The sequence below is a fragment of the Canis lupus genome, chromosome 20 (assembly GCF_003254725.2).
Source record: "Canis lupus dingo isolate Sandy chromosome 20, ASM325472v2, whole genome shotgun sequence".
Taxonomy (NCBI): domain Eukaryota; kingdom Metazoa; phylum Chordata; class Mammalia; order Carnivora; family Canidae; genus Canis; species Canis lupus.
The window spans coordinates 27,475,833-27,488,005 of NC_064262.1; the positions used below are offsets into that span (position 1 = coordinate 27,475,833).

General features: G+C 41.9%; 1 protein-coding gene across 9 annotated transcripts in view; it reads right to left on the minus strand.

Annotated features, from left to right (window-relative positions):
* Positions 1-12,173, minus strand: part of ATXN7 (ataxin 7) — a 154,100-nt gene that overhangs the window by 36,855 nt on the left and 105,072 nt on the right. The window contains exon 1 of one of the 9 annotated variants that reach the window (XM_025456464.3): positions 11,551-11,924. The exons of the other annotated variants lie outside the window; for them this stretch is intronic. Coding sequence (XP_025312249.1) covers positions 11,551-11,617 — 67 coding nt within the window. The 5' untranslated portion in view covers positions 11,618-11,924. Of the gene's footprint in view, positions 1-11,550; positions 11,925-12,173 lie in introns of those variants that run through there. 9 annotated transcript variants of the gene reach the window in all.

The window sequence follows — 12,173 nt, forward strand, 5'->3', positions numbered from 1 at the left end:
CTGAAACACGTAAATTATTTAGTGACTTTATCTACTTAAGTACCTTATGACGGTAGCTTAGTGAGTGACTTCAATTAAACTTGCAATTTAAAATGACACATGGCTTAACTGTAAGTTTTAAAATGCAAGGGATCCAACATTTACTTATTACAGTACAGAAGCTATATGAATATTTACAAAATTGAGCAAACTAGAATCAATAACTATAAGCATCACATAAATGGTTTATTTCTAAAGGTCATTATATACCAGTCCTGAGGCTCTCTGGGAAGCTGAGATGACTTATTCCCAGGAGGCCATTAGTTCAACAATGCTTTATGTCGTACTTAAGGACCTGCACTACAACAGGACAAAATTATACCTATCTACAGACAAAATTCCAATTGTCCAACTAGACTACACAAAAGCCACAACCAAGTTAGGATGGCTAAACTGATAGTGATTTTTAAGTGCCTGTTGCTTTTTTCCCCCCCCTAATGAAAATTGTGTGTATGGGAGGGAAAATTTTTAAAAATTGAGGTTTAATAACTTTCTAAATTTGGCATCCTAGAGGTTTCCCCCTCCACATTTTTTTTTAATTTTTATTTATTTATTTATGATAGTCACAGAGAGAGAGAGAGGCAGAGACATAGGCAGAGGGAGAAGCAGGCTCCATGCACCAGGAGCCTGACATGGGATTCGATCTCGGGTCTCCAGGATCGCGCCCTGGGCCAAAGGCAGGCGCTAAACCGCTGCGCCACCCAGGGATCCCCGCCCCCCATATTCTAATTTAGTTTCTCTCTCCTCTGTCATCCCAAAATATTGTCTGAATATCCTTCCAAGCATCAGCACTTGTCAGCCAGGACTGTAAAAATCAGTTTCCAGTTGCAAAAATCAGTTTCCAGTTGCCACCTCCCTTGGATGGTGAAGCTTCCTTTCTGGGTCATCTCTGCCCCTGTGAGGCATGGCATAGAGCAGACCTTCAATTAACATTTGCACTAGTGGTACAGCTTTTCTTGTGAGGAGGAGTGATTTTCAAATGGCCCTAGACAAATGGTTCTTAATCATGGTCACACATTGGCACTGACTTAATGAGCTTAAAAAATACTGAGTCTCACCCTCAGAGATTCTGATTTACCTGGTTTGGGGTGTGGTCTGGGCATCGAGACTTTTATAAGCACCCCAGTGTGATTCCACTGTGCAGTCAAGGTTGAGAGCCTTCCTTCTACAAGGCTAATGCTCCAGACCATTAGACATGGCTGAGTAAGTTAACATTTGTAGAGCACTGAGAACACTGCCTGGGCCATGGCACTCTATATCAGGGCCTATTAAATAAAGCTCACTGCTACTACCTGTTCTCAACTTGTGCTTTCCAGACTTCCATCAACTGCAATTTTCATCATTCTTACCAAAGCTACATAAAATACTATTTTTTACTTTACACTTTTATTTAAATTATCAACTCTACGGTTCCCTCATCCTCCTTAGCCAACATTAACTGGTCTCTCTCATGGAGGCATCATTGGTATTTCTGACAGGACAATTCTTGTACAGGATTTCAGGATTAGAGAGAGGTCCTGTCCACTATCCCTTAATCACCAGCAGTGCCCCTATGCCAGGGGAACCTGAAACTACCCTCCAATTTTCACATAACCCAGTGTGAAGCATGGTACCATCCTGAACTGAGAGCTATTTCTCCAAACAACAGTATCTATGAAACAGTAGGTTTGATAAGCTTGTTACAAAGATTTTTGAAGTACATTATAATAAATAATAAAATATTCCTCCACGTTCATCCACAGCAATCTTCTGTGCTTCTGATGGAAGCGTACTAAAGAAATACCATGTTTCTGCTATGAAGAAGGAATAAAACCCCAACTAAAACTTTTACTTTAAGGGGCAGCCCGGGTGGCCCAGCGGTTTAGCACTGCCTTCAGCCCAGGGTGGGATCCTGAAGACCCGGAATCGAGTTCCATGTCGGGCTCCCTACATGGGAGCCTGCTTCTCCCTCTGCCTGTGTCTCTGCCTCTCTCTCTCTCTCTGTGCCTGTCATGAATAAATAAATAAAATCTTAAAATAAATAAATAAATAAATAAATAAGTAAATAAATAAATAAATCTTTTACTTTAATGAAGTACACTCTTTTTACTATTCTCTAGGGATCAGAATTCTCAAACAAGTGTCTTAGAGAACAAATTCTCAATCTAATTCAATACAGTTTTGCTTGTAATGCTTGTGTTGAGAAAGTAAATTTATTATAAAGCCCCTGATATACTAAGGAATGATCTGAACATAATGAAATACTGCACTTGCTTTTGCAAGATCTCATCTGCAAAAAGCACTACGTCAGAGCAGAAAATTATACCTGGCTGAACTGAGCCACGGGGGCGTACACAAAACATACCCCTCCCCCCAAACATCCACCATCTACCCCAGTTCATCATGGATGTGAGGAGCCACACCCATCCACAACTGGTGCTATGACCTTCCCTCGATTTCAGATAACCTTCCATCCACTACTTCACAAGAGCTCACAAGCTGCAGCCTCCCTTCCAACACCTACTTCCAAAAGCAATTGTCAGGTAATTTTTTTTGCATTTACCTACCCTTAACCACTTAATCTATGTAAAACTGTGCTACCAGTTTTGTTAGGTTGCTACCTTTTTTGTGTGTATCATTAATGAAGTTTTTTTTTTTTAAGATTTTATTTATTTATTCATAGAGACAGAGAGAGAGAGAGAGAGAGAGGCAGAAACACAGGCAGAGGGAGAAGCAGGCACCATACTGAGAGCCCGACGTGGGACTCGATCCCGGGTCTCCAGGATCACGCCCTGGGCTGCAGGCGGCGCTAAACTGCTGCGCCACCGGGGCTGCCCCATTAATGAAGTTTTGAGTGTTGTGCCCATAACCCCATTTTGCCACTGAGTCTCATGTGGATTCTATGACACAATTTTGCACAGTGCAGTAATTTCTTAGGAATGTGTGCTGTGTGACAGCAGAACTGACTGTAACTTCAAGCTTGTCCTTTTAATTCTCCATTCCCATCCTAGTCCACTCCCAGCATTTTCTTCAGCTAATGCTTTTCTAGTCTACTAGCTCTTGATACGGGATTTTGCACTAGAAAAATCAAGAATCAAAGCCTCCTAACATTAGAAGTCAGCTGATGTATCGAAAACATTTCCAAAAAATTGTGTTTTCTATTTCAATAATAAAAACTATTTAAAGGGATGCCTGTGTGGCTCAGTTGGTGAAGCGTCTGCCTTCGGCTGAGGCAGGTCATAATCCCAGGGTCCTAGGATCCACTGCTGTGTCAGGATTCCTGCTCAGTGGGGAGTCTGCTTCTCCCTCTCCCTCTCATCCAGGGCTTTTAGAAAAAGCATTTTAAGATGCTAAGAATGGCAATCTATCATGTGAATTTCTTTCATTCACTAAAACTTGAAACAGACTTGTGGGGTGTGCGTGTGTGTATGTGTGTGTGTGTGTGTGTGTGTGTGTGTGTGTGTAACAGATTCTGGCTGAAAAGTGCCAGCTCAAATCCTTGTCGTGCTGCTGAATTAAGCTGTTCCTTCACATTATGGTCTGGTAACTTACTCTCTGGAAAGGGCGGTATCTGGCTTACCCTTTGCGAGAAAGCAAAAGAGGAAAAAACAAATTTAATTACAGCTGAGTTGGACTCTCATCTTTTCACTGTGGGCCTTTATTTTTCATAAGATTTTAAGCTGGGCTTCCAGCTTAAAAAAAAAAAAAGTGTTTGTTCCTAGATCAAAAGAGAAATGGGCAACTTATGGGTAGGGTTAGGGACCTTATATTAAGTGGGCAAATTGGTGGCCAGATGCTAAGCATAAACTGCAATGTGGTTTGGTGAGGAGTCCAAGTTGAGTTTTCAAAGCACTCCTCTCTCCAGGGTCTGGCACCAGCTCAGAGAAAGCACACTGTTGTCCCTGAATGAGGAGGGCACTTTGAATGGCTCCAGCAAGAGGGAGAGAGAGTTAGGCAGACCAACAGAGAGACAAATACAGATATAGGGAAACACAGAACAGAGAGAGCCAGACTGAACCGACAGGCATGGGTGAGCTGGAGTGGGGGTGACATTGGAGGTTTGGGTTAAACAAAGCAGACAGGCAGATGTGGGGAGAAAGAGGCAGACATAAATGGTTGTGGGGGAGGGAGAGAGAAAGAGACTGTAAGCAAGCATAAAAAGATGGATGCACTGAGCTTTCTTCCTCCTTATGCCTTGAACGTGTGCTACCACTGAAGGCAATGGCAGGATATTGGGGAGGGCTAAGGTAGAGGACAGCTCTTTTAAAGTCTTCAAAATGGAGCGGCACGTGGATGGCTCAGTTGGTCAGGCATCTGCCTTTGGCTCAGGTCATGATCCTAGGGTCCCGAGATCAAGCACCACACCACACCAGGCTCCCTGCTCAGCAGGGAGTCTACTCTCTCCTGCTGCTCCCCTTGCTAGTGCTCTTGCCCTACCCTGCCCCCAAACAAGCAAAGTCTTCCAAAATGGAAAGCAACCAAGAATACTTACAACCTGGGATTTATGCTGAGGTTTAAAAATAAATGTATGTACGTGTTGACACCCAGGTACAAACCAAGTAGGAATTCAAAGCAAATAATTAGATCGATCTTAAGTCATAAATAAATAATGCTTTGAAAATAACTAAAAATAATTCATATGCACAAGTGTCAAAGTTAGGGCACAAACCTAAAAAGCTGTCAAAGCAAATTGTAACTTCGAACCACTCATTCAGGGGGAAAAATTTACAAGGATGTATGTCAAATTTTAAGTGCTTATTCCTGGAATTAGGGTCTATATTTTTAAAATTCTTTTGGATAGTTTCATTTTTCTATAATGACTATGGCTTACTTGATTACACTTTTGAAAAAAAGAGAAATTTCATGTGGCATTCTAGCCTCAGTTTCATACATGCCAAAATACAGCAAGACATATTATCATCTATGAAGAAGTAATCAATCTGTTCTATTCTCAGTGTTCATCACATAAGAGCAGGCAAGAGCACCTAACAGCTATGAAGACCACTTCACAAACTTATTTTTGCTTAGGGCTCTTTTGTTAATGTTTTATAATTCAAACAACTGACTGATCAGAAGTCTCACCTTCAGCAATCTCAACAATAGTAGCCACTGTTTACTGGGCAGAAAACACATGTCAGGCATCATGCTGCATAATTTGCAGAGGTTATCTCATTCAGTCCTGACCATCTCTGTACAAAGCAGATACTGTTGTGATCCCATTTCCAGATAAGAAAGCCAAGACTTTATTTTTTTTAAAGATTTTATTTATTTGTTCATGATAGACATAGAGAGAGGCAGAGACACAGGCAGAGGGAGAAGCAGGCTCCATGTAGGGAGCCTGATGCGGGACTCGATCCCAGGACTCCAGGATCCGCCCTGGGCCAAAGGCAAGCGCTAAACCGCTGAGCCACCCAGGGATCCCCCGGAAGCCAAGACTTTAAAGGACTTATGTGGGTTATCCAACATTACCCAACTAGTTAAGAGGCATAGTTGGGACACAATCCTAGGCAGGTTGACTCTACCACCCAGGCTGGATCACACTATAACCCACCTGCTCTCAAGTGGTATTATTAACAAACCATAATATGTTGTCCAAAGGCAGGCAGAAGAGAGAGGCGAAGGTGAGGGTTGGGGCATATAACGGTAAGAAGCCCATCTTCCCAGGTGCTCAGCAAAAGCAGGCTAACTGCCAGCACAAAAGATTGCAGAGGCTAAACACACAAGGTCGAGACAGAATTTTAGCGAATTCAGGAGAGGGATCCAGAATCTGTTTAAGGGAGAACCAGGTTGTTGTGGATTTCATCTTTCCGTTTTGTAAGCTGCTATCCCTAAAGATTAGCTATGCATGTCAGCCAGTGTAGCTTTTTTCTTTTTTGCTGGGGCGGAGGGGAGTGGGGGTGGGCAGTGTTTAAAGCATCAGAGATGGTTTGAAAAGTGAATTTTTGTAGAAAGTGCCAAGCAGAGCTGTCTTTCTGGCTAAAAAGAAACATTTTACAAAGTTCCAAGATGAGTCTGTTTTACTAAGAACCAGCAGGAGGGGCAGCATATACCTGTTCTATAGGATTAGGCTGGCCCCCTCTGGACCAACACAATGCATGCTTATTGTCACTCTGGGCTCTGGAAGGTCATAGTCACCTTTCCAGCAGAGGCTCAGGGCTGTTGGGCACAGTCTTGACTTGGACTAAGTGACTAACCAGCCTGAAGAGAATCCAAACTAAAATAAAATGTCCCCTGAGAGTATAAGAACTTTTGGAATCAGACAGATGGGTTCAAAGCCTTGCTCTGCCCCTGACCAGCTGGGTAATGCCGGACAATCACTGGATTCCACACACCTTGGCAGCCCCTTCATCTGTTAAGCCTACCCGGCAGGGCTATTGGAAATTGAATGATGGAGTGTAGTCAAGCCCTAGCACAGGGACAATTATGGACCAGGCACCATAACACCACTCAGCAGACATGGAGACACGTGGCCCCCGGTCATTCAACTATAGATTTCTGTGAGAAAGGTGTGCATATGATCAAAACAGCCAGAAGTCACCTACTACTAAACCTAACCCACTGTAAGTGATCTTCTCTGGCGTGGGACAGGTAGAGGCTTCATACTGGGTGTATATGTCTGTCAGTCCAGCAAGACACTAAGCTCTTCTCAGAAAAGCTCAGAGGAACAAGTTTTAAAATTCATTTTAAAATGAGTAAATTTACACCAACCAAAAAGAATGTTCATTCAAGCTAAAGTTATTTCATAAACAAAAAGTTGGCTCATTTTCCCGACAGAAATAAGTCACTGTGGAAGAAGTGCAGGTGAATGGAATGGAATAAAGTGAAGATCAAGTCTCAAATTCAGCTTATATATCCAAAGGTGGAAATCTGAGGCAGATTATTGAAGAAATGACTCCTAAAACTCACAAATTTTCCTCTAAATGAAACTGACACTCCTGGATAGCTTTGGTTAGATAAGGTTACAAAGAGTGTGTACTCTGTACAGAAAGGCCTTATGAAAAATACCAATCAACACTTCAAGGAATGTATGATTTCATGGGGTCTCTGACAGCCCCAACCCACTAATACTCTATAACTGCTCTCTTTTAAACAAGGATTTTTAAATAAGTGTGTACAGAGCTATCAAAAGTTAAATGTGCATGTGTGGATCATTTGGCTAGGCATAGCAAATAATAACTGCATATAGCAAAAGGTTAGGTTTGGAAACTTAGGGTCATTCTTTAAGCAGGCTCTTCACAGAATTTATTAAGTTGTTTATTTTAACATCCAGGTTGAAAAATAACCATAAATGTGCTATTATTCAGCTCCCAATTAACACAAACTGTCATACTTCACTTTCAGGCTGCCAGACACAACTTGTGAGGTGTCAACTGGCATCAGCTGTCTGTCTTAAGAATGACCCCTAAAAAAACATCCAAGATCAGGAAACTATAAATCAAGACTACATATACATTTTTCAATTTGCAGAGCATCTTCCTTGTACATCTCCCTAGCTCCACATCAGTATTTGCCCTAGACTTTTGACATTCAAAGCTGAATCCCACTTTGGACCTTTTGTCGTTTCTGCACATTATCTAGATTATCTACTTACTATATTTTTCAAGTTCAGCAGCTGACTAGGTATATGTAATTTCATATTATCCTAATAAGCATTATCTATAAAATCATGACTTGGCGTCCAACACAGTATTTATTTTTTTTCCCTAATAACTTTTTTTTTTTAAGATATTATTTATTTGTTCATGAGAGACACCAAGAGAAAGGCAAAGATACAGGCAGAGGAAGAAGCAGGCTCCCTGTGGGGAGCCCGATGCAGCACTTGGTCCCAGTACGCCCGAGCTAAAGGCAGACGCTCAACCACTGAGCCACCCATGTGCCCCTTACCTAATAACTATTATAAAAAATACTTGGCATCCTATCTAAATTCACAGCATGGATATGAAATCACTGCACGTGGACATGAAGCATTTGATGATGTCTTCTCACTACTTTCATGGTCAACTTTTCCTTGTAAGTTTCCTTCTTGTAAAGGCACTCTCAAGCGTCTGACCAGCAAATATGGTCCTACCCCACTTCCTGTCCTCACATATTCTCTTTAATCCTTGATCTGCTTTTTCCTTGATCCAACTTCTTTAGTATCCCCAGACACTCAATTAGACTCCTCCAGAGAGAGCCGGGTGTAGTCTAATGCTAAAAAAAAAAAAAGCCAATCCATGAGACTGTCCCTGGAACATTCAAATCACAGGTTGAGGAATCCAAAGCTGACCTCTGACAGGCAGTGCCTCAAAGGACAATTAGCTAAAACTGGAGCTGGGACACAGCCTCAGGAAAGCATGCTTAGGTGGGTTACAAACGGCGCTGGAAAACAGAGAAGAAGAAAAAGTCTTTACCACAAAGCACTCAGCATCATTTCCACTAGAGAGATTTAATTGAAAAGGATGATTTCAACACTGGCTGCCCTAACAAATTAGTCTCCAACTGCGACTTCTGCCAAATGCATTTCTCCTCCCCCTAACGCAGAGGTGCTTTTAAATTAAAACATAAGGGGAAAGTGCAGAAGAGAGAGTCATTTATAGCACTTGGGCCACTTGAAACAACTTTTCACCAAAGGTCTATAATCAAATTATCAAGCTCTTCAAGTCAGTGCTTTATGACGGAAATAAAAGCCCCACTAAAGTATTCCGGGTCTCTTGGCATTTCCACGTCTCTGGGCAGGGTGCACACTGCAGCATCCCCATTCACACTAGCTGCATGAAAGAGAACAGATCACAAAGGGCAGATTACAAGGGAGAACAACTCCAACTCCAGTGGGGGAAGGGACAGGCGTGAATGGATTGTAAATAATGTTGCTAAGAAGGGAGCAGAAATATGGCAACTTCAAATAATCCTCTTGCCAGGAATTCTTCCCATGGGGAGGGACTGTTCTTTCTGTACTTTGCTTTCAAGTATGTGAGAAATACGAAAAACTTACTACCTGGGGGTACTCCTACCCTGCCATCTTAACTTGTAGCCCTTTGCAAACATTGTTACAATAACTTTTTTTAAAAACCCAAGTACTTTATTAGAGGAGAGGAAACCCGAGAGAAAAAGAGGAGGCGCTGAATGGTATTACAGGCAATTCTTGGTTGTACGTAATAACATCCCTTCTTCATAATCAGTGTCATAAAGCAGTTTGTTTTAAGGAAAAGTGAATCGTCTTAAAGATTAGTTCATCTCCTGATGTGGGCCCTTCCTATACATCTGCAACTGTGTTCAAGGTGCAGACTCTGAGCTAAGGATTATCATAGGCACACACAGATGTTTTCAGTACAAGTACCTTTGGGGAAAAGGCTGCAGCTGCCTTGAGCAACATACAGCCACCGAACTCTAATTTCACAGCCACCATTTCTGACTATAAGATATCACACCACAAATGACATGCTGGCTGACACTTCTATGTTGCTAACAGTCACAAGGACTTCTCTCTGCCGTCCTCAGGAAGCACAGTGTTACCCAAAGGATGCTAGCAGAGTGCAGCAAGCAATCACCCTGACTGAAACAAATGTGATCTGAGTGGTACATGGCATTTCCCCCAAACTTGCTCCCTGCTCTCTCTCACAGTCATCAATGACTTGAAATACTTGCATTCCTCAGATATCAACATGTGGGGAAAAAAAGAGCCAAAACCAAAACTAGACCAATCTCCAGCTACTTCTGATTTAATCCTTCACTGGTTAGGGAAGGAAGCATCCTCCAGTTCGGGGAGTTCTCATTTGAGGTTTAGTCTTCCAATTCATTATATACCATGTACAGCTCAAGCATCAACATACTCAATCCATACCCAAACTTCTCTGTAGTCACATTTTGGGCTGAGGTCCCAAATGAAAGACACAAGGTTTTCATCAAAATGCAAACAGTAATCTAAAAAAAACTAAAGTATGCCTTTCCCACTCCAATCCAAATTTCAAACACACACACACACACACACACACGGGTAGAAAGAGACAATTAAAAAGAACCCGGTAAAACTTAAGAGTTCTCCTTTTCATTGTTTTCATTCTGTTTATCTTTTAAAATGAAAACTGCTGTGCAGGAACCCCCACAGGGAACACTATTCCTAGGCCCAAAAGGAGTAGCAAGTCCAAGGTGCAATGGAATGCCAGCTCCATCTGCCATCGAGAGCTACACTGAGTCTAAGTCACATCCTTATTGGTTTTCCCCACTAATTTGGTATCCTTTTAATTTCAATTTATTCCGGATGGGGGAGGGAAGCAGACTGAACATGGGAACAACAGAAACCTCAAACTCAGAATACCGCTCCCCAAGCCTTCCTCATTAAGCACTCTGGTTAATAAGGAATGAGTGATTCATTACTTCACAATGCCAATGTTTTCAATGAATTTGTGGCACACATTTTTTTGTTTTTTTGAAAAGAGAAACAGTATCTGCCCCACCTTCGGGCTGGGGCTATCAGCTAATAAACATCAAAAGCAATATTCAAAAACGAAACCACAAACAGCAAAACTAAAACTGTCTGATGAGAAAGTTCTTAAAAAATAAATTTTAGGGAATTAACAGCAATTTGATTAAAGATTTAATTAAGACCTGCCGATATCGACAGACCTTTAAAGTGGTGGGAGCTAAATTTCAACCTCAATTAAAATTATCTGGTCAAGCTCATTAATGCGTAAGCCATGAAAAGTGAATCCAGGGAAAGGTAAAGAACTCCACGGTCACGTCACCCACAGAAGCATGGGACAGGGCAACTTTGAGAACAGACTCCTAACAGCCAAAAACAATTAGCTGAGCTGCCCTAGCTACCTTGATAACAAAACTGAAAAAAAATCGTTCTTTCTGGCAGTCAGTATGTAATTAAATTTTTATACACTCAATTTAAGTTATTGAATGACTTTCCAGGGCTACTGTTTGTATTTTGAAGCTGTTCGTCCTCTTGACACAGTGTTCTGTTTGAAACTTTGCTGTGGATTTGAAGTATCTGACAAAACAGCTTTCAAACACATTCTACAGGAAACACTATGAACTGCCTGTCATAAAACCTCATTTACCACAAGTGAGATAAAAAACAAACAGTTAAAGCGTGTAACAGCGTTCCTCCATTTTTAGAGAGCAGCGTAACTAATGCTTTCCCTGTTTTGAGATACGGGAACTGTTTGGTGCAAACCTCAGCATTTTGTTGGAGTTAATAACAAACTAGACTCCTGTCTGCGTTTGAACTTTGTCCAGACCACTCAAATGACATTTCAGAATGGCTCCGGTGAAGGGCTTGCAGCAACTAATCCCCCTCGTTGCGATTACCCACTCTGATCCACTAGCTCTGCAGAGCTCACTCCCTCCACCAGTTCAGCAACATACAGCTCACGGCCTGCTGGCAGGGGAGGCCAAATGCCAGGAGGAAAGAGGCCTGCAGGAACTCTTCCCGCTCCGTTTGGTTCCATGTAACATTAGCAAGGACCTAACCCACCTCCCACAAGCTCATCCACAGCTGGGCCCAGAGCCAAGCCCAGCCTCTAGAAACTGCCTCCGAAAACTTACCCAGTGGAGCTTTCAGCCCTCGTGCGGAGGAAGGGCTGTTCTGGAGAGGCTTCTTGTCACCTTCCATTCACATAATCTGGCTGTGCTTCATTGCACACTTGCTACTGCAAGCTTGCATCATGACTTGGGTCTGCCCACCAACTCCAAATATGCTCCATGTTTGGTCTTATGTAACATTTGCTACTACTGTAAAAAGCACTTGAATTACAAAGGTCCTGGCAGATCAACAGAAAACAAGGGGTGGAGTCTAATTTCATCTAATATGGTCATACAAGGCGTCCTGGCTGGTGTAAATTAATCCTTCTATTTGAAAGGCAATTTACCAAAACTGGGGAAGATGGAACTTACAAATTTAACCTGCTAAAAAATGTGAATTTACTCACACCCTGATTTTTCTAAATACCTTTAAATGGATGCTGCTACCAGGTATATTAGAAAATTTACATGATTCATTATACAGCCTACATTTTAAGCCTCCACAAACCCAGAAGTTTTAAAGTTAATGCAATTTCTATAAAAATCAGCAGCCTCTCTCATCATTTCATTTCCCCATGATCTACACTTAAAAATAATTAAAACTTGTCATACCAAAGCTTATTTTTCCTTCCTAAATCTAGTAACAA